Genomic DNA, 23,951 nt, shown 5'->3' with positions numbered 1-23,951 from the left:
TAAAGGCGAATACACGTATACTCATACATGTTTAACGGAATGGCGGATAGCTCTGCATCATGGGAGTTTATCGTTTAATAAATTCCTATTTTACTGGCTAATCTCCCCCTTTACATGGCGCCCAACTGGTATTAAGACCCGTTTAGTGCGAATAGGATTGTTCGTCGAAGGTAATCGACACACGGGAAAGAAAGACGATTGCGCGAGCGCTTAGGAAGGTTTAAGCGGGTGTTAGCGTGAGATCGTGAGCGGTGCGCTCTCTGCATGGGAAAAAGGGAATCACTTCGAACTTTTTTTTTACAAATTGTTACGTTTATTGTAAAAAAGGGCCGAAAGTGGTAATAATTAGTAGGTCGAAGTAATTCCAAATCGTTGTAAGTTATTAGGTGCTAACCTGTTTGAGCGACAGTTTGGTGGATAAAGGAGGACCGGAAGCACCTGAGCAACGATAAGAGAGAGCGCGACCCAAGCGTGCACCCTAGAAATATTAGTCAGGCGGAGCAAGCAAACAGCAGGCTCCGACCGTAGGTAGGATATTTTATCTTATTATTAAATAGTTTGCGGGACTGCACGCGCTCATAATCTCGCGATTTTACACCTTAAAAAGAAGGCATTTAGGGTAGTTACACTAATTAGTGTATACCCCGCTCATGCCTTAGGTGATAGGAAGCGATAGCGGTCGAATAAGCCGATAATTTTAAACCTCGACCGCATCCTCCACCTGTGCGGAGGCAAGCTGGCTTTGTTTTCAGCCCATCGACAATTGGGCATTAGAGCTGACCTCCGCATAACGCGAACGCTTCTTGGCGGATCTAGAGCTGCGCAAGGATGGAAGTGTCATTCAGAAGGCGGCTAGGCTAGGGACATGGTCGCTGAGAGAATACACCGTCACAGATTTTGAAGAGACCACGCGCATTAAAGAGATGGCGGGATGCAGGAGGTACACTCGACAAGCGTGGGTCGATACAATCTGTGACGAGTTGGAAAACCTCAGCGCAGAGGAGCACAGAGACCATCCTCTGAGACTCATCAACAGGGAGGGAATAACGTTGACAAATATGTCAAAGACATTCGTCTACCTGGATGAGGACTCGGAAGTTGAAGCCAGCCGCCAAGAAGAGGACGAGATCATCCAAAAGGTCCTCCACACCCAGGAACAGGAGGAAGGAGAGAAGAGACGGAGCAACCCGGATCTAGAGTCACAGGAGTTCTGAACCCGGAAGCAGCCTCAAGGAGAATTATCCTTGAGCGAAGCCTTCCGGGTAATAGAGTACCTGAAGAAGGGAGTCGACCGTTACCGCAAACTGGTCGGTCAGATCCTAGAGACCCTTCAGACTCTCCAGGGCATACGGGTGTGTGCGGAGCGCGAGGTGCAGGACATGCGCTAAAGAATACGAGAGCTGGAGGACGGAGTGCATGAAATGGCCGATTCAGTTCGTTCATCCCAGTGTGACTCGATTCAACCGCGCCCCAGACGCAATGTGAACTTCCAGGACGCATTCACCTGCCACTACGACTCTGAGATCCCGGGAAGCACACCGGCCTCTCCAAGACCCGTCCCCAGGAGAAGAGATGTTACTCCACCGGAAGTCCTCCAAAGAAGAGGAGGTGAAGAGGATCCAGAGGATTACGGGAGATCCGCACCAGTTCGACAAAGTTAAAGTCGAAGCGGATCGTCTGGCACCGGTCCTCATTTATCATCAGGGCTCTCCACAACCCAAGATGTAGGAAAAATTGTCCGCGGATGGAAATTGAGGTTTACGGGCAGTAGGGCATAGAGAGTGGACACGTTTCTGTCACGGTTAGATGACCTGCGCGTGGGAGCAGGACTAACCAACGACGAGGTTCTTTGTTTCGCATCAGAGGTCCTTGAAGGTAACTGAAGACCTGGTACGATAATAACAAGCACCAGTGGCTTAGTTATCCCTTCCTGACCTATTAGTTAGGCGGCACGCGACGCGTCGCTTATCGGTCACGCGTCGCGCGCCTGCCTATCCCTGCATAGAACTAATGCTCGCTCTCACTCTATCCCTCTCTCTCTCTTTCTCACTCTCTCCGCGCTTTTCAATTTTCTGCGCTCAATTGCGCTGGCCCGTCCTCGGCGCTAAAACAAAAAGGCCAAGTGTTAGACACATACTTTAATGCGCCCAACGTTGGCCACCACGCCTTGCCGAGTGGAGGAGGGAGAAACGCAGATGAGAAACCGCCACACGACCTGCTCTTGTCACAAGTCAATCGGTTGGAACCACCAATGCCCTTGGAAAGGTTATTAGACCTGCTGCATGCGAACCTCCTGCCAAATATCCAAATCCAGCTGTGTCGAAGTAAGTTAACGTCTATTCGCGAATTTAATAAGAGAGCGACCGAAGTACAGAACACTTTGTCTTACGGTCGACACCCACGCATATTCATGGACCTAAACTCGACGACCTTCCCCCAACACTCATACCAGCCGAGCATAAGAATGGCTGGTAATAAAGCCCAAACCGCTGCAGTAGCGAGCGATGAGAAGGAGCATGTATAGAAGGAGGAAGATCCGCAGCGCAGACAGGGAGTGGAGAACCCTGCCAGGAGGCCTACCGAATACGCAACGGTATCGGCTGCGTAAACCTCCAATTCTGATAAGAAAATGGAGGAGCGTCTGGAGGGAATAGAGAGGCTCCTGCTCAAAATGTCCAAGGAAAGGCAGGACAGCCCTCCAGAACAGCGCAAAAGCCGATGGCGTGGGAGAAGGAGTAATTCTCCTCTCATGTCTTCTGTCGAGCAGCGAGAAGGACAGAGGCGGAAGATCGACTTCACGAAACCTCTCTAGTGTTCCGATTATAGGACCTGAAAGGTTCGGACCCCTCCACACAAAACGTTTCCCTGCCTAAGGAGTCCACGAGTAGGAGCAAGCCCATCGTCGTAGTAGCAACTGAAGGGAAAAAGCCGCTGAGAAGCACGACGAATGGAGAAGAAAACGCGATTCGTAGATACGTCTTCAGAAGATGAGACTAGATGGTAGTTGCGGGTAGACATACGTGACATTAAAATTAAAGCACTCTATGATACCGGACCCTCATCTACGGTGATGGGTCAGATATGGCTTAGATTGACCACGGAGATGGAACTCGGATTGAATGTGACCATGGCTGGCGATGCGAGGCTCACCGACGGACGCCCATGCCCCATCATTAGTCACGTGATGTTCCCCTTTAAGGTAGGGGGAATCACCAGAAATATAAGAATCGCCATAACGCCAATGCTCATGGATAACTGTTATGTAGGCGTGAACTTTATAAGGGAGTTCCGCGCGGTTTTGGATCCCAATGAGGACTAATTGTGGCTGTAGGACGCCTAGGTAAAAGTACCTATGGAACTGGCGGGAATTGATGGTACGACGTTTCTCGCACCGGTAGGACTGTGAGAGACCACGGAAACTCAGCTTAAAGAGATTAAAGACCTCGTCAGTAGATTGATTCCTGACGGAGAAGAGGATTTAGGCTGTGCCGTAGGGGTTAATCACGAACTAGATGTTGGAAGTGCTCGTCCTATCAAGTAGAAGTACTACCCAGTGTCCGATAGGTTGCGAGAGGAAATGCACGCGCTGGACAAGGATATGCTGGAAAAAGATGTTATCGAACCAGCATCGAGCGGGTGGTCAAGTCTAATGGTGATGGTAAAGAAGGTTGATGCAAAAGGTAAACGCAATAACCAAACCAGATACCTATCTTTTGGCATATATGAGCGACATCCTAACACGGATAAGGGACGCCATGTTCATATCCACGCTGGACTTAAGTAGCGCCTATCATCAAATTCCCCTAAAAGAAGAATCGCGCCCGATATCGGCGTTTACAATACCAGAGTTGAGACATTTTCAATTTAAAAGGATGCCCTTCGGACTGTCATACGCGGCAGCGACCTTCCAGAAGTTGATGGATAAAGTAATAGGGCCGGAGATGGATCCATTCGCTTTTGCCTACCTCGACGGCGTAATTGTGGTTTCGTCGTCATTTGAGGAACATAAGTAGCACCTGGAAAAGGTATTAAAGCGAATTTTGGGTGCTAGTTTCACCATCAACAAAGCCAAAAACCACTTCTGTAAGACGGAATTAAGGTACTTGGGAGTCCTCGTGAACCAGGACGGAGCAAGACCAAACCCTGAGAAGATAAAACCGATACTGGAGTATGCAACACCACGGACAGTGAGACAGGTAAATCGATTTATGGGTATGACATCGTGGTGTAGACGTTTTATACCTGACTTCGCCACGATCGCTGAACCTATCAACCGCCTGATGAAAAAGAATGTATGTTTCTCTTGGGAGAAAGAGCAAGAGCAAGCTTTCGCAAGGTTGCAGGAGGCGATGACTTTCATCCCAATATTGCAACCACCCGATCCTTGTGGTCAGTTTGTATTACAAACTGATGCCAGCGACAGTGGGATCGGGGTAGTCCTCACGTAGAATGTCGATGGAGAGGGTGATCGAATACGCCAGCCGATCACTCAACAGTGCTGAAAGGAACTATACAGTCTCCGGTAGAGAGTACTTGGCAGTGGTATGGGCCATTGGGAAGTTCCGGCTATACATTGAAGAGCATCACTTCAAGGTCATCACTAATTGTAGTTGTCTGAAATAGCTCCACATATGTGAATTCCCACGGAAAGGCTAGCGCGTTAGGCGCTAGCATTGCAAGGCAATGTCTTCGATATTGAATATCGAAGAGGAGATCTCAATGTGGTGCCAGAGGCCTTGTCTAGGAGGAGGAGTGTGAAATGAGTGCCATAAATAGTCGACCGAAAACTACTGATGTCTGGTATCTACAACAATACCAGGATCTACACTCGCATCCCACATATAAAATAGTTGAGGGAAGGCTGTATCAGTATTAACTTGATGAGGGCGGTGATGAGTCCATCGAAAACGAGGAAGCGTGGAAGCTTGCGATGCCTAGAGACAAAAGCACCAAGTGCTTGAGGAGGTCCATGATGCTCCGACAGTAGAGCACAAGAACAAAAGCGTACGTTTTCCAGGGCTAGGCGCTTGTACTACTGGCCTAAGATGTATGATGAGGTCAGGAAGTACGTGAAGAGTTGCCCGGTATGACAGCAATGCAAGGAATCTAGAGAGAGAGGTAGACCTTGAAAGACCGTGCCCGTGGTACAATGGACGGTTGGACCGGTTATCCCGAACAAGCGATGAGAAGGGAGCGGTAACTGACGAGGACCAGGACGCCCATGCAAGGATAAGCTAGGAAACGCGTAACACGGTAAAATACGGCTTAGCGTAGGTTTTTTTCTTCGTAGGGAGTTTCATCCAATCTTTTCTTTTTGCTGTTGCAGATAGACCGGAGAATCGTCGTTAACGAGGAGACGTTCGAGGTGGTTACCCAGATGCTTCTAGATCTGCGCAGCTTCGCCAGGGTCTAGCTGGAAGAGGCCACCCGAAAGGAGCGCCACCTAGGGACGGTGTCGGACATTTTTCGGGACGCGACGTGGGTCGCCCCGAAGAAGGCTTCCCGGGACGCTTCGACTCAGATGGGGGACAAGGATGTGGCCAAGCATCCCAAGTCCACAGTGGACCAGGAGGTGCAGACCCTTAAGTCCGGCGTACCTCAGACGTCGGAAAGTGCTACACAGTGCCCAGGTCCCAGGGAGACTTGTGAGGCATAGCACTGGGTCTGTAACCACTTCCGCATTCCTGAGCAGCCAACTCTCCTACTCGATTGGAGGCACGTATGCTTGGGCCTCAACGAGCTGAAGAGCGCCTGGCGGTTCACCGGCGAACTCCAGTCTCAGGTGCATGAGCACCTGAAGCGCTTTTTGAACCGCCAGAGGGCAGAAGAGGTGCTCGAAACGTGAGCAGAGATGGTTCAGTACCAGATAGCCTATAAATAAGCCCTGCTGCGGGTGGAAATTGAACAGGAGTCCCCCGCAGCGCTCTCGGGGATGGTTCAAGTGAAGAGAGCCGCGGGAGCTACTGGTGCCGGGCCGATGCTCACGGTCCATATGGACGGGTGCGTTGCTCCCGACACCACGATTGTGGTCAGGTTGCAGGAAGGACCTGCGACCGCCATGGTAGGAGGCGTGACGATCGCCGCCTCCAAGGGAGTCAGCACCCTGCTGAGCAGACCGATTAAGGTCGGGAGACTAGTCCATCCCGATCGCAGCTGAGGGGCTGCTACAGCTGTGGGGAGCCTGGGGTAACCAACTTCCAGCGGTGCTCAGGCTGACACTACTCGAAACATAAAACGCCAGTTGTAGCCAAGAAGAAATGTAGATCCTGGTGGGTCTTGATAAAGCCAGTATTGAAAAAGGAAGGTTTTAATTATTTACTTCCTTTTACCTCCCATGTTTTTAGGATATTGCAGACGGCGAATCGCGGGTATTCGTCCTGTCCAAGCGGTCAGGACTTGGAGAAGGCTGAAACGGTAGTCGATTCAAATAATCGATACATTCGCGATTCGATATACTCGAAGTGCGAGAGCGAACTTTTAGGAGAGAGACAGGGCGCGTGCGAGTTTAATTTTCAGTATAGCTTCAGCTGTTGTTCAGAAAACTGCCAAATTTTCACCTTGTGTTTCTTTGCCGTTCGCCGAGATAAAGTTTTTGGTTTTGTTTGGTTACGTGCGTGGGTGATATTGAGAAGTGAAGAAAAAGCAACTAAGCCAAGAGCAGCGAGGAGTTGGACGAACAGCATCTGATCTGGTAGCTAAGACAGAATCGTCGCCGGGAGAAGTTGTTTGCCAACATCAATTACGACTGATCACCGTAATTGCACCGCAGGGTAGGTGCTCCACCTTTATTTCGCGTGACGGTATAATTCCTCACTTAAATTCGCAAGCAATCGTTATCGCATTCGTGTCTAGCGTGGGGGAAGGGGGGGCAGATACTTGAGTGATTAAAACAAGTTATAAATGAAAATAGCACTTTTTGCAAAATAAAAAAATACTATTGTATTATCTGAATGATTCTAAAAAGAAAAATCTCTTACCAATTTATTCGTACGATGCTTTGTTTTCAAGAAAAATAATTCTAAACTTGAATAAAAGCGATTTTTTTCATTTTTGAGTTTTAAATAGCTCTTGATAAGAAAAACGTTTTTCAAATCTGTTTACAGATATCAAAAGTTTGAGTAGAGATTTACAAGCCACGAGAATTCGCTATACAAAAAAATGATGACACGTGAGTTTATTTCAGCCTTTCAAAACAGTGTGGTCGCTCATGCGTTACATGCATTATGCATGAAGGGCAGGCCCAAGCTTACAAGGGCTTTAGGCAGCCCTATTATATTTTGCTGTATATTTTTACATGTCGGATTTTTCATGCATGGACAGAATTCACAACAAGGTTATTTCATCCGACGGCAAATGCATGAATTTCTGCTGCAAATATTACTATTACATGTAGCTATTAATTCGACTGGAGGTGGAATTAATATGTGAATTCTCTTGGAAAGTAAAAGATTAGTGTCCACTATAAATCCATATAAAGTTAGATCTAAATTATTCATATATGACGATAAACAACTAATTTGGATATGAATAATATAAAATGCTCGTAAAATATGCAATCTCATTGACTTCAAAGTAGGAGACAAATATCTTATCAATGAATGCTTTGAGAAGATCTTTGACATGAATTTTGTCATAAGAAATGCAAAGTCCTAAGCGGTTTAAAAAGTCTACAATATTAATATTTTCTGTCGTATTATACACAAATACGACTAGAAGAATATGGTGAGGGTTTTTTTATGACTATTATTTTAATTATGCATTACCTGATATAATCTTCCAGTTTTTGATAATTTGAAAAAATCTTTATTACGCGAAACTTCATCATCATCTAATATATCTAATAAATCACTCGAGATTGGTTTCGTTTTATTTTCTAATAGTTTCTTCACGTTAATGTTAAATAATTTAGAAAAACAATCTTGAAATGATTCCGGTATATTGAAATTTCACCAAAACGCTCTCACATCTGTTTCTTCACAAAAACTGTCATCTAATTTAAAATCGACTTCAATCAAAGATTTCCTCAATTTACCAGTACATACTATCGTACAGTCATTGCAGTAAGCGTCTTCATTAACTTTATCAATATTACTAATGTAAAATAACATAGATCTTTACTGATGTGTAAGAACAACAAAATCAATCTTGCCACAAAAATTGACCAGAGTAGATTTAATTTTCGCTGTTTTGGCATTAATTTCATAATTTATTTTTAATATCTTAGATATATTCTCGAGTGAAAAGATTTTTCCTAATAGAAATTTAGCTTCGATTGACTTGATACAACCAATGATAGCTCAATTTGGATCATCCACTGTATTACTACCACTTCCATCGATCCAACTACCATCGTTACCTTCTTTAACTTGAACATTAAAGTGCTTTTTTTAATTTGACAAATAAGTAGCATATTTATATTGATAAAAAACCAAACAGTCTTTATGATACAATATCGTATCAGATGAAAAAGTTTCGAACGGAGTAAAATCTGCAGTATTCTCAAATGCTGTATCTTGAAAATTCCGACTTGTTTCGAAAATATATTTAATAATATCCAGATAGCATCATTTGTGTAATTCAACTTTATTACCTTTTTTGGAGCAACCACAAATAAAACGATTATTGGGCTTCTCTAATCTTATCCATTTCGATCTATGTTGTATAGAAATTGCTTCATTGTTAATTTTTTTTCAAGCTTTCTAAAATTAGTTCTGATAGTTCATCTTGTTTTTCAACTGTACGTAAGATTCTTCCATGAATATCATTTTCTTTTGAATTTTTTTAAATTGTACTATTGGTTCATCTCGATTTTTAACATTACTCAATATTTTGTTATGCGCATAAATTTTCTTACAATCTGGATGGTACGAGGGAGGGGGGTCAATAAGTCTTTACAAAAAGAAGAATAAAAAGTTTTGCGTATGTCATTTTTTTTTATTTTTCAACATAATCTCCTTGAAGGTCGATACATTTTATTAAACGGCCTTCATGTTTTTCTAAGCCATCAGAAAAATATGATTTCTGAAAACCCTCAAAATAGGCAATTGTTTCGGCGATGACTTCTTCATTCGACGTGAATCATTGTTCGGCAAGCCATTTTTTGAGGTTAGGATATAAGAAAAAGTCACTGGGAGCAAAATCAGATGAATATGGTGGATGGTCAATTAATTCGAACTTTAAATCATTAATTTTTTCCATTGAAACTGCACACGTGTGAACTCGAGCATTGTCTTGAAGAAAGAGGCATTTTTTTTTGTTCAAGTGAGGACGTTTTTCTCTGATTTTTTCTTTCCGCTGACCTAATAATGACGCATTATATTGTCCACTGATCGTCTGACCCTTTTACAAGTAGTCCATGTAGATGATTCCATACGCATCCCAGAGAACCGTGGCTATAATCGTGCCAGCTGACTTTACTGTCTTTACCTTCTTTGGGGCTGGTTCTCCTGAGGTAATCCATTGTTTGGACTGTTCTTTCGTTTCAGAAGTGTTGTGTTGTACCCATGTTTCGTCTACAATTACGAGTTGACGCCAAAAGTCTTCCGGATTACGACGGATGCATGCCAAAAGAGCCTCACAGATGACCACGCGGGTTTGTTTGTTTTCAACAGTGAGCAGACGCGGCACCCATCTTCCTGATATTTTTTTCATCCCCAATTTTTCATGTAATAATACCCCTGTGGCCTCAACTAATTCTCGCAATTTTAATCTTCTATCACTCAACACCATATCGTGGATTTTGTTGACCAATTCGAGCGTACTCACTTCTACGGGGCGTCCTGAACGAGGTTCATCTTTTGTTGCTGTACGGCCGTATTTAAATTCATTTAGCCAATTATAAGCAGTCTTAAACACAGGAGCAGACTTGCCATGAACAGCGTTCAACTCAACTGTGATTTCTTTTGGTCTAAGGCCTTTCAAATGAATAGTAGATTTTCTTACAAGGGGGTAAAATGGAACCTTCGTGCATGAGTTCCATTTTACCCCCGTGTAAGAAATAGTGTTTTTCTCTATCCCCGGGCGAAAGCGCGCTGATTATTTAATCGCTAAACTGGAAAATCACATATTGTCTACATTCTAACTGCTGTCAAGACTGCGCAGCCATGTTTTTACTTTCGCCCGATGCTTTGGTAGTCGTAGCGCCCTCGCGGTCATCTGACATCGTGCTTTGAACTAATAGGTTATATTTGAAATTTTTCGCTGATGCCCGCCCAACATTTGCAGCACGAGCGTAGCGAGTGCTGCTGGTTGGGGCGGGCATCAAAAATACATGAACAAACATTTTTTAATAATAACTGTTTATTAATTTTCTTAAAATTATTTTTCACATTTCTTACAAGAATAAAAATTATTTGTAATGTTACCATTGAATGTACAATTTTCATATCTTACATAAATTTTTTTAGCCAATTAGTAGTATCTGTATCAATTTGTTCGATTGCAATAACAATTTCTTGCCTTTGTTCGTTTTCTTTTCCAGAGTGTGTTGGATCAACTCTCAATATTTTACAGGCGGTCGAGCTGAATTATTTTCAAAGATATGAAAATTGTACATTCAATGGTAACATTACAAATAATTTTTATTCTTGTAAGAAATGTGAAAAATAATTTTAAGAAAATTAATAAACAGTTATTATTAAAAAATGTTTGTTCATGTATTTTTGATGCTGTCACCAGCTTCTTATCGCTTCACAACATATAGGATTACAGTTTCGTGCTGCGCCTCAAACTTCAGGCGAAAATGTTTTCACTCGCGGTGAATCAAGTGGTGCCACTCGCGGAGTGGGTAAAAGTGCAACTTCTTCCACCGTAGACAAGCCGTGAAAACGCGTGCTTTCGCCCGAGGGATAGAGAAAAATGTTTTATCACCGTTCGAAAGTCTGTTTTTTTCCATTTTTCAAATAAACCAATAACTTTTTGTTCAACCAACACTCACAAAAAAACGACTTAATGAATGGAGCTGAAACTTTGTACGATATCTAGTTAGTAACATTGCTTGCCAAAATCATCATAATTTAAGAGTGACGAGCGCCATCTCTTGAATTTTGTAAAGACTTATTGACCTCCCGTCGTATGAAAAATTATCTAAGAAAAAAATAAATAAATATTAATGAATGAATTTTCTAACACAATCAATTAAGATTACTCAGCGAAATTGCGTTTATAATGCTAAAGGAATTCATCAAATTAATCTTGAAAGTAATTAAATGTCTTTGGTTAGATTAGTAACTTCGAGCTACATTTATCTAACAGATAATATGAAATAGTCAAACTCTATAAAATACAAACAAAAAATTCTTAATTTCATCATCCTAAGCTTGCAATCTAACACGTACGTTACTTTGTCGTTTGCTGTCGCTTCAGTTATTTTCTCTCAGCCTTCTTTCATACTGGATAATTTCATATTTTTATTATTTTTATAACAAATGATAACCCAGATCCAAATTTATAATACCATTTAATGAAACGCACTTGATACTTTAATATATAGATTAAAATCGTAAGTCTATAAATGCTAGAACAAAGTTAGCTCTTACTCTTTCGCTAACAAGACACGACGCGATCGGAGAACAAAACACAGTTTGCTAAAAAAAGAGCGCATACATGTTAAGTTAATAACTATTTTTTTATATTATGCAACAGTTATCGATTATTATAGATTCGTTCGCTATTTGGCAATACTCGAGGTGCAAAAGCGAACAATTAGAAGAGAGAGAGGGCACACGCGAGGGTTTTGAATAGGAGATGCGCGCGTTTAGTATGATCTGAACCATCAACTGGTGAGGCCATGTTTTCGAAAAAGTTTTTGCTGGGAGTGAGAGTGAGCTGAAAAAGAGTACTAGCATACGTAGATGTGACCAATGTCGAGACAGCGGAGGTATCCAGAGAGTAACGCGACATTTAGCGAAAACAATCGCAGTGGATGACCCGATCGGCACAACTGTAGCAGCAGCGGCAACTTGAACCAGGAGTGCCCGGCGACTTAAAATTTGCACGCTTGGTTACGGCTGATCACCGTAACCGCAATAAAGGGTAGGTATACCTATCATTAGCCACGTCATTCGTAAAAAATATCGCGCGATAAATAAGTACATGCATCCTATAATCCTTTATATAGTCGCGCCGAACGTTAGACCGTGCAATAAGTTACTCTCTCTCTTTCTCTCTCTCCCTGAATAATATTGTAAATCTATACGTGAGAGAAAGTCTTTTGGCTCGCAAAAAGACTGTATCGCTTAATCCAATGACAAAGATTTAGATTAATTCGCCGCTTTACGTTCTTTCGCTCTCTTTTCAACAATAAACCTATTTTCCAGAAATATTTAAACCGATTTTGTCTGGGAGATTATCGGAGGTAATTATTAACCTCTTCATACAATACGGAAGACAAGAATCACCAGTCAGGTGACTCAAGGTTAGTTCCACTTAAAGAGATAGGAGAAGTTGGAGCGGAGTGATAATCATGAAGGCGAATACACGTATACATATATGAACTTAACGCGGCAGCGGTTAGCTCTGCATCGAAGGATTTTGTTTTCTGATTTTCTCCGTTTGCACGGCTTATCTCTCCTATTACAATTAATAAATTAATTTCTCAACATTAGGTTATTCATATTATTTAAGAAAGAACGTACTTACGCATATATCGTATGATAAGTTGGTATTTAAAAACTGTAATTTCAAAATAATCTATATGTCACTTTGCATAAGCAAAAGCTTTTACAACTACATATATACTTACTAATGTATATTCAGCAAAATACAATGCATGGGGCAGCATAAAGCTTTTGTACATAGGCTTGTAGCTGTCCGCCACGCACAATGTATGCAGCGCGTGAGCCACCAAACCCTGTTTTTTGAGGTCGAAAAAACATGTGCTATCATTTTTTTGTATAGTGAATTCTTGTAAATCTTGACTCGAATGTTTGACATCCGCAAGCAGATTTGAAAAAAAAGTTTCACTTATCAAGAGTTATTAGCTTTCAAAAATGGAAAAAATTGTTTTTTTTTCAAGTTTAGAAGTGTTTTTCTCGTACAAGAAGTATCGTATGAAAAAATTAATAAAGAAATGTTTTTTTTTAAATCATTCAGAGAATAGGATAGTATTTTTTTATTTTACAAAAAGCACTATTTACATTGTTTAATCAATTTTTGGTTTATAACTTTTTTTGACCACTTGGGCGTCTGCCTCCCATCCCTGAAATTGAAGTTCAGCGTGTCAAAAAACAAAAAATACTTGTTATAATCCATCTAAAGTAAAGAGGTCACACGGAACCCTTTGACCCCTAGACTTATAAAGGTACTACAAGAATGATGTAATGTTTGTTCGCGTATCTCACATTTCCCTGCCTATTATTACCCATCGAAGACGATGAACTACGGCCTTGTACGCGTCACGGGTTCCATATTCCTCACATTACATCTGCCATCGTTTTTTTCACTTTTCGCTGTTGTCGTCATGTACGAGGTGTGTTCAAAAAGTAAGGTGAATTTTTATTTTTATGAAAAAATATTTATTTATTCATCAATATTTATGTTGTCCCCTTCAAAGTAATCGTCCTCAGATATAATACACTTGTGTCAAAGTTTTTTTCCAATCCTCAAAGCACTTCTGGTAAGCACTTTCTGGTATAACCTTGAGTTCTTCCATCAATTTTTTCTTTATCTCCTCAATCGTTTCAAACCTCCGTTCTTTCATGGGTTTCTTGAGTTTTAGAACAGGAAAAAGTCGCAGGGGGCATATCCGGTGAATATGGTGCATGAGGCATGATTGTGGTTTTGTTTTTGACCAAAAAGTTCGACACAAGCAACGATGAGTGAGCAGGTTCATTATCGTGATGCAAAATCCATGAATTGTTTTCCCACATTTCCGGAAGTTTTTTTCGTATTGATTCCTACAAACGGCGCATAACTTCAAAGTAATACTCTTTATGGACCGTACGACCTTGTGGTAAGAACTGTTGATGTACTACGCCACGATAATCAGAGAAAACAGTGAGCAAAACCTTGACATTTAATCAAATTTAACGTGCTTTTTTCGGTCTTGGTTCTTCTGCAGTCTTCCGGTGGGACGATTGAGCTTTAGTTTCGACGTCATAACCATAAACCCATGATTCGTCACCAGTTATGACTCTTTTGAGTATATCAGGATCATCATAGACGTCGTTTAACAGCTCTTGAGCGATGTTCCTTCGACGGTCCTTTTGTTCAAAATTAATCAGTTTCGGAACAAATTTTGCTGCTACACGTTTCATGCCCAAAACTTCCGAAAATTGCATGACACGAGCTAACTGAGATGGTGACGTCTTCAGTCTCTTTTTTATAGTGATTCGACGAATTTTTACTTCATTTTTTCATTTCTTCAACACTTTCATCAGTTATTGAAATGCTGGGGCGTCCAGAACGAGGTTCGTCGTCGGTGTCTTCTCGGCCATCTTGAAAGAGCTTATACCACTAGTAAACATTTTTTTTACTTAAAGTAGACTCACCGTATATCACTGTCAACATTTTAAGTGTTTTAGAGAACTTAATTCCATTTCTTACACAAAATTTTATGCAAACCTTTTGATCCATTGTTTCCGACAGCAGAAAATCGCTGAGCACAAAAAACACGTCTAACGTTTCTGTCTCGCAAAAAAAAAGTAAACATACAAACTGGCTAAAACTGTGAGTATATGTGAGGGATATATATATATACCAACATAATAAAAAAAATATCAATGATCGAATCTACGTAGCCCGCCCAATTTAAAAATTCACCTGACTTTTTGAACATACCTCGTATGTACCTGCACAACGTCTGTTACTTTGTGCGTCTATTCGCGATCCACGTCTTCATGATAGCTTGTATTTCGTATCCCCACGATGCGGCCACATTTGAGAAAAACGTTTTCCAATCCAGCAATGTCGCTTCTACAATCGTGTACTAGACCACGCTATCCCTAATCACGCGATTTTATTACGCGAAACTCGCACCTATTAGTCGACGGCTATTTTTATTCTTAGGTTATTGGGTAATTATAAATTAAACAAATGCCATCTCATTTATTAGGTTTGGGATAAATAAAGAGGGAAAATCCTATCATAATATTCATATTTATTCGTTTTTTCCGCCTTTACAAGCTATCTCCAGACAACCAAGCAGCAAATTAAGGACAAAGAACCTTAAACCTGCGAAAATATCAATAAAAAAAACGTGGAAACTTATTTAAGATAAATAATACATACTATTTATTCGAAATCAGATAAGGCATAGATTAATTGTTCACCGTTATATATATTTTAAAATGGCAACGTTTTTAAATATACGATTGTTCGAACATTCTTAATTGAAGAATCCTAACGATGCTAATTGCGATACCTCTTGCTTACAGATACGCATGCGAGATATGTGAATCGTACGGATGACAGTCTCCGTATTTAAAAAAAATATTTTTTAATAAACTATTGACTATTGTGATTGTAGTCAACTAGGCACATCAAATCGGCTCAAGAGCTATTTTGGATAACTTCGAGTAGTTAAAAATTTTGTACAATAAAAAAGGTAGCGAAGTTTGAAGTCACAGATGATAAACTATTGTAATTAAGTTATTAGGAAGAAACAATACGAGGTCTGTCCCAAAAGTATCCGACCTACCTCAACTTCCCGACACTTGATTTAATTGTAATAGCGTCGGCGTGCAATGCCGATATATTCACTACTATTACCAATTATTTATAAAGGGGGAAGGCAAGGGAGGCGGTGTATCGCTCCAAGCAAAGCAGGAAGGAGAACAGCGGGCAAATGATTTCACACACACAACTCGTTGACAAACCGTTTATTACAACGCACTACCTAGAGTGCCGGCGAAAGTACAAACACTTATTAACAATAACGCGCAAACTTAATCTAAACGAGATGACCGGCACGTTAGCGCCATGTCACCTTGTTAACCGGCTCAAACAATTACTTAAATTACATACTGCCGAAAACTACGCCGGCTCGGAAAAGCCTGGCGTAGCAACGCGAACCGTGAGAATCGCCGAGGAAAGAAAGAGATATAGAGAGAGAGAGGAATCGGTGATCTGACCAAATTTTGGTGGACGTCGCTGTTGCTGGCAGCCTTGAAGGTGTCCCACCGACGGCTAGGCTGGAAAACCCCTGGCTGCTGCGTGGCCGGCGACCTGGCAGAAAGGGCTCGATGACGGCTTCATGCAGGAAACCTCTTGACTACTGCGTCGCTGGCAGAGGAAGTCCCGTCCGGCCAATCTGCTGAGGAATGCTGACTTCTTCCCGAACAAAGGGCAGGCAGCGATGGTCACCAACTAACTCGTACGACTGATTGCTGTCACGCGCGTCGCGTAACTCACTGTCGCGAGTGCATGAGAGCCGGCTTCTCACGCCTTCTCCCACCACTCGCCTCCTAATCGGCGGCACGCGGCAATGCCGGTCGTGACAAGTGCCGTGCGCTAAGCCCAACACTCAAACTATTGCTTTTCTCTCTCTCTCTCTCTCTCTCTCGCACTCTCAATACTTGATCGCGTCGTCGCATCCACGGCTTCTCCTTCCACTCTCGTGCGTTGCTGAAAAATAAAAGGGCAGGCATCAGGCACGTGATAATAACGTGCGCTTGATGCCGGCCGTGCGCCTTTGCCTAAGAAGGAGAGGGAGGCAAAACACACGGTGCAGGCCATGACAGGCCTACACCGTCACATAATTTTCGTCGTCCAGGGGATTGTATCCTTTTCCACTCGGCAAGGCGCGGTGGCCAACGTTGAGTGCATTAAAGTATGCGCCGAACACTTGGCCTTTTTGTTTCAGCGCCGAGGACGGGCCAGCGTAATTGAGCGTAGAAAATTGAAGAGCGCGGAGAGAGTGAGAAAGAGAGAGGGAGAGAGAGAGAGTGAGCATTAGGCCTATGCAGGATTAGGCAGGCCCGCGACGCGTGACTGATAAGCGGCGCGTCATGTGCCGCCTAACAAATAGGTCAGGAAGGGATGGGAGCGAGCGCCGCTGAGCGGCCGCCAGACAGTCAGCGCGAGAGAAAAAAATGCGTGCCCGTGTCCAGTCCAGTTTCAAGCAGTGAGAAGGGAAGAGAGCCAAAAAAAGTGAACTAGGATTCAACACCCTTGATTGGCAGAGCAGCAGTAACCAGCTCATCGTCGTTTGCGATAGACAACTCGAGGGCAGCAGCCTTGTCAGCCATCACAGTCTTCCGGGACAGCAGCCTCCACAGCTTCTACTGCTCGCCGGGACAATGATCTCGCCGCGGTAGCCGCTCTCCTTGGATAGCGTCCCCGCCAACTACAGCAGCTCTTCCGGGATTGCAACCTCACTGATTGCAGCTCTCGACCGAGTAGGCAGCAACTCAACAAGGTCAAGGTTCTTTGTTCTTTTCTGAATCTCTCTTTTTCTCTACACTCTCTCTCCGGTGATGCGACGACCGGTGCGCATTGAGTAAGGTAGCCAGGCATTCACGTGCCGGCTATCTAGAGGTTCGCGCTTAGTTTTATTTTGTATTAGTGTTAGTTGCGACCGGCGAATTGTCAAGGCGCTCACGTGCCGGGTAATTCATCCGGTACAGGTTTCTACGTAAAATTTAAGTAAATTTGTAATGGGATAAGTGTGCGATTCGTTATTAGTTAGAATAGACCTGAAATATTTATTTGTGATTATTCTAAGTTGCTCTTTCGTTCGATTTCTTAGTTACTTGATTAATAATTTTATATTGTATCATGCGCGCTTATGTTTAGTGTGAATATTTGTTGGTCATTAATAGCCGTAAATTTAATCTGAATTTGAGACCGAGTAATTTATTTTATGACCTTCCTTCTCTTTTCTCCCTCAATTGCCGTGAGCGAAAGTGCCTCACTTACCCCGCAAAAAGAATTGGTAACAGCGCGAGAATTTTGTCACAGAATAAGATGCTCATATCGTTGTTTCCACTTATTACACACTCTTGAAAATCAGACTTCGATATCGCCTTTAGTGAATTCGTCGCATTAGTTTCAACAGTCTCTTTATCGTCGAATTGATGTCCCTTAAGCGGCATTTTCTATCAAGAAAATAGCAAAAAGTCGCAGGGAGCTATATCGGGACTGCGTGAAAGCTGGCGGAGCTGCGCAACAATAAATACTGCTGCATAAGATTTGATGAATGCGCTACAGCATTATTATCGTGATGGAGAAGCCAATCACCGGTTGCCCGAAATTGCTGTCATTTTCTCCTGAATGTATTGCACAATCTTTTCAAAACTTGAACGTAGTACTCTTTGTTAATTGTCTGACCTATAGGCGCTTTGTTAATTGCCTGACCTATACAGGGTGTCAATTAAGTCCCGGGACGCCTGAATATTTTCTGAAGTACTTCAGTTCTGAAAAAGGTCAAGGTCATTCCTTTAGTAACTTTCAACGCGGAATCCGATGGTACCTTGGATTTGACCTTGAGATTGACCTTCAAGGTTATTTCAAGGTCAACTTTGTTTTTTTAAATGGGAACCCCTATTTTTGACAACGGCAATCGAAAGAGCGGAAAATTTTACGTCCAAAACGGTATTTTTAAATTTTTTTTCATGGCCTTGAGAAGGTCGATTTAAGGTCAAATGCTTCAAAAACTGCCTAAAAGCGTTTTTTTAATTTTTAAGATATCGAAAAATGACCTCTACAAAATTTGTTCAGAACAGAGTGGGCCACCCAATGCACCAAAAACCTTTGACCTTTAACCTCATTTTGAAGGTCATTTCAAGGTCGAAGTGTTTTTTGTAATGGAAACCCCTCTTTTTGACCCCGGATTAGCACATAGCGCGAAATCCGACGTTTGAATAAGGTATTATGTTGAGTTTCGATTGATCCACGACGTTCATCGCTAAGGTCATGTGAAATTTAGATCCAATATTATTCGCGAAACAATTACAAAATGTTTCGGGCTAAATTTATTAAATTCTACTGAGAGCATGTTACAGTGACCTTATCTTTGACCTTTGATTGTTTGAATAATAAAGTAACGAGTTATCCAAACCGAAAGTCAAGTTGTTTTAAATGAGGAGCAAGCAGAGACATAGGTACAGTTTTTTTGCCGGATAAGTTTTTTCCACTCACTGCGTTTTGAATGTTTCTTTCTGATTTCGCGCTATATGCGAATCCGGGGTCAAAAATAGGGGTTTCCACTACAAAAAACACTTCGACCTTGAAATGACCTTCAAAATGAGGTTAAAGGTCAAAGGTTTTTGGTGCATTCGGTGGCCCACTCTGTTCTGAACAAATTTTGTAGAGGTCATTTTTCGATATCTTAAAAATTAAAAAAACGCTTATAGGCAGTTTTTCAAGCATTTGACCTTAAATCGAACTTCTCAAGGCCATGAAAAAAAATTTAAAAATACCGTTTTGGACGTAAAATTTTCCGCTCTTTCGATTGCCGTTGTCAAAAATAGGGGTTCCCATTTAAAATAACAAAGTTGACCTTGAAATAACCTTGAAGGTCAATCTCAAGGTCAAATCCAAGGTCACCATCGGATTCCGCGTTGAAAGTTACTAAAGGAATGACCTTGACCTTTTTCAGAACTGAAGTACTTCAGAAAATATTCAGGCGTCCCGGGACTTAATTGACACCCTGTATATTTAATTATAAGAGCATTATGAACAAAGTTTGTGGTGCATAATGCTCTTATAATTAAAAAAAACATACCAGAACGAAGATCACTGTCAACAGATGTGCAGCCATTTTCGAACCACCTATACCACTATAACATATACACTAACCGCCTATACAACTTTTTCATTTGTGTTTTACCCATACACTTATCTTTGAAGGCCTTTTTCAACATTTCAATAGTTTCCATACAACTTTTACTGAGGTTAGAGCAAAACTTTTTGCAAATTCGCTGTTCGGTTCGTTCATTTTTAGCAATAAATAAATTGGGACGAACGCAAAAAAGTAGTTTTATGCAAATACACGTTGCACGGGAACTAAGGCTAGATCTGTATCTCGGGCTACTGACGAGAAAATTAGGAGTTGTTGGAGACGTTCGTACTTTCCAGAGGTCATTTGAGTCTTTCCACGCGAAGATATGAACGTAGATCGGATGCATTTGGGACAGACCTCGTAGATAGATCAGAAAGCTGATAAAATTATCAAATTAGACAATTAAAAATCTATTTATTTGTATATTTTTATTTTATTTCACATGTATTGTACAGGTCGTATAGGATAATGTTACAAACCCAACCCACCTAAAAATAACTTGGACTTAGTTCAAATAGTCCTAATTTAACGATATCATCTGCGCGGTGAAAATATTATAAGCAGCACTTGATCTCATGAAAAAATCAATTGTTTAACAATCTTACTTAGAATAGCCTAAAGTGCCACGTAATAGTATCATAAATGAGATCGATAACTGAATATCAATAATAGATGTTTCTCTTTATCTCTTACATTGCTACTAGTCATTTCGTCAAAGCTATCGTATTATTGACGTCAAATTTTACTGTATATGCACTCAACAATTACGTTCGCTTCATTCTATTTAATCCTCTTTATTGGGGTTTTATCATTTATTATCAAAAATGTTAGTATAAATACAAGCGAGTGTATGGGTGGTAATTTTATAATTGAATATTCTATAATATATAAAAAATTCTTATGTTTTCACTCCTGATATTTGATGATTTTATTTTATTAAATTTCTGATCTTAGGAGTTATTCCTGTATATTCTATAATATATATGTATATGTATATATGTATATATTTTTTTAAACAGAAAACCAACCAAGTGGCGTTAAAACTAGAAAAAAAACGCAATCATCTCCCATGCAATGGACGAAAATTCCAGTATTAGTGAAAATATTCAAACTTATTGTATATGAGCTGAATTATTATTTGGAATTGCATTCTGCAGATCAAGAAAATGTGGTAACAAATATTTTATTATTATCGTTTATGAATATTGTGTTTGATAAATTTGTATGAGTGTCAAAAATTTTAAAAGACTTAGACATTTTCTTATTTTAAATCTATATTCGGCAAAGAATTTGCATATTATGAAAAATAATTTAGAAGTTGGATTTAATTCAATACTTAACAACGAGACAAAGTAGAAACAAAATTATATTCATACAGATTAAGACGGTTAGACGTTATGTTTGGATATCATTTTCAAATAATAGAAAAATTCTTGTTTCAAACTAAACAAATTTATTCTAAAATTTTTAAAATATGAAACACTTAAAAATTAAACATCTTTTTTTGTAATTTTATGAATACACAGGGTTTAAATCATCTTGATGTTTCGAAAAGAAATATACCGCACTTGATGATGAATGCGATTCGGAACTTGATTTTAATTCAGCACTTCTTTTTGTTACGAACATGAACTACATAAGGTTTGCGTTAACATTGCATATTTTATAACACTTTTTAAATGTACATTATTCTTAATCATGCTATAAGACAAGGAGAATGCTAATATGGTTAATTTGGATCAAGATAAATCTCCTCGTATTTTCTCTGAGAAGCAAGCCAGAGGTATATACACGTATGCATTCCATGAAATGTTGGTTAACAAAATACCCATAAACGCTGAAAGAAAGAAAAGCATAAAATAATTATGAATCTATAAAATACAGATGAACGAAGTAAAAATTAACACTAAGTCAAAAGAGAAAATTTTGCTTTATAAAAGGAATATTTTATTTATAAAAATATAATCTAACGAGTTAATAAACAATTGCTTGTATTGCTTTTTTCAGTGCCGTCTAGAATTATAAATTTTGTTTCATGGTGCGAGGCTAACTGACACCTTGATTCGTTCCTGCGACAAACTTAGTCTACACGCAAATGTGTATACGTAATTGAAAACGGCGCAAATGTGTATACGTAATTGAGGCGCGAATACCGTCAAGAAACTGACGAAATCAAAAGTAAGATGATACGAGTATGTTGCGTGTGAGAATTAGGTTGTTGATGGGGTTAGATTTAAGCGTAATCAGAATCCAAATGTTAGATTGGTCGTTTTATTCAGTCGACTATTGACAAAAAAAGAAATAAACGCAATGTTGACAGAGAGATTTAAAAGCGCGCAAAACATTATCAAATGCGTATTTGTTTATCGCAACGAATTACGAGAGAGAGAAAAGATACATAAACACGTGACTATACATGGACTAATAGCGGTCGTTCGCACATCGAAATATTTATCGTTGCGTAGGTGCTATATACAGGGTGTCCAAAAAGTTCCGGGACACCCAGTAAGTCCTGAGATATAACTATTTCCGAGGAGATTAAGGTCATTCCTGTAGTAACTTTGAACGAGAAATCCAGTGGTGACCTTGGTTTTGACCTTGAGCTTGACCTTCAAGGTCATTTCAAGGTCAACTTTTTTTTTTCAAATGGGAATCCCTATTTTTGACAACGGCAATCGAAAGAGCGGGAAATTTTACGTCCAAAACGGTATTTAAAAATTTTTTTTCTTAGCCTCGAGAAGGTCGATTTAAGGTCATATGCTTGAAAAACTGCCTAAAAGGGTTTTTTTAATTTTTAAGATATCGAAAAATGACCTCTACTAAATTTGTTCAGAACAGAGTGGGCCACTCAATGCACCCAAAACCTTTGACCTTTAACCTTATTTTGAAGGTCATTTCAAGTTCGAAGTGTTTTTTGTAATGGAAACCCCTCTTTTTGACCCCGGATTCGCACATAGCGCGAAATCCGACGTTTGGATAAGGTATTATGTTGAGTTTCGATTGATCCACGACATCCATCGCTAAGGTCATGTGAAATTTAGATCCAATATTATTCGCGAAACATTTACAAAATGTTTCGGGCTAAATTGATTAAATTCTACTGGGAGCATGTTACAGTAACTTATCTTTGACCTTCAAGATCATTTTAAGGTTATTTCAAGGTCACCTTTGATTGTTTGAATAGTAAAGTAACGGGTTATCCAAGCTGAAAGTCAAGTTGTTTTAAATGAGGATCAAGCAGAGACATAAATATAGTGTTTTTGCCGGATAAGTTTGTTCCACTCACTGCGTTTTGGATGTTTCTTTCTGATTTCGCGCTATGTGCGAATCCGGGGTCAAAAATAGGGGTTTCCATTACAAAAAACACTTCGACCTTGAAATGACCTTCAAAATGAGGTTAAAGGTCAAAGGTTTTTGATGCATTGAGTGGCCCACTCTGTTCTGAACAAATTTTGTAGAGGTCATTTTTCGATATCTTAAAAATTAAAAAAACGCTTTTAGGCAGTCTTTCAAGCATTTGACCTTAAATCGACCTTCTCAAGGACATGAAAAAAAATTTAAAAATACCGTTTTGGACGTAAAATTTTCCGCTCTTTCGATTGCCGTTGTCATAAATAGGGGTTCCCATTTGAATAAAAAGTTGACCTTGAAATGACCTTGAAAGTCAAGCTCAAGGTCAAAACCAAGGTCACCACTGGATTCCTCGTTCAAAGTTACTACAGGAATGACCTTAATCTCCTCGGGAATAGTTATATCTCAGGACTTACTAGGGTGTCCCGGAACTTTTTGGACACCCTGTATGTTCACAGGTACTTGCCTATTTTTTCTGGATATTGCTGTTGCAGTCAATGATGCCGATATTCAGGGTTGCTAAGTAAGTAGCTTCGATTATTATAGGAATCTGCCGAGAAGCTGCAGGGCGACCTTCGGCTGATTCACGCTAAGGCAGAGCGTCGAGCTCTTATTGGACATGATTTACCCTGAGAAAGAACCTTTTCTTTCTTTTTTTTTTTTACAAAACGAGCTATCACGATTTACTCTCACACTATCCCAGACTATACTACTTTCCTTCTTCTCTGCTCACGTGCCTTGTTTTCTCGTGTTTTCAAATTTTCGACTAATCCTTCTTGTTCACGTTCGCTATTCTCCATCGCTGTTGCTCCTTAATTCACGCGAGCATTCTAGCGAATGTATATTCACAAGTTGTGGTTGTAGAGTTCACCTGGTTGAA

At 40.6% G+C, this 23,951-nt stretch overlaps 1 protein-coding gene across 5 annotated transcripts in view; it reads left to right on the top strand.

Moving 5' to 3' along the window:
• The window catches only part of LOC131670827 (importin-9), a 224,555-nt gene that overhangs the window by 186,321 nt on the left and 14,283 nt on the right, over positions 1-23,951 (top strand). For 2 of the 5 annotated variants that reach the window (XM_058946815.1, XM_058946973.1), the window contains exon 10: positions 20,740-20,891. The exons of 2 other annotated variants lie outside the window; for them this stretch is intronic. In XM_058946815.1, coding sequence (XP_058802798.1) covers positions 20,740-20,891 — 152 coding nt within the window. The remainder of the gene's footprint in view (positions 1-20,739; positions 20,892-23,951) is intronic. One more of the 5 variants, XM_058946892.1, reaches the window with a different exon arrangement.

The sequence above is a fragment of the Phymastichus coffea genome, unplaced genomic scaffold (genome assembly GCF_024137745.1).
Source record: "Phymastichus coffea isolate CEN01 unplaced genomic scaffold, Cenicafe_Pcof_1.1 PCOF00001, whole genome shotgun sequence".
NCBI classification, from domain to species: domain Eukaryota; kingdom Metazoa; phylum Arthropoda; class Insecta; order Hymenoptera; family Eulophidae; genus Phymastichus; species Phymastichus coffea.
The sequence above is the reverse complement of the archived record's forward strand: the minus strand, read 5'-3'. Positions and strand labels throughout refer to the sequence as shown.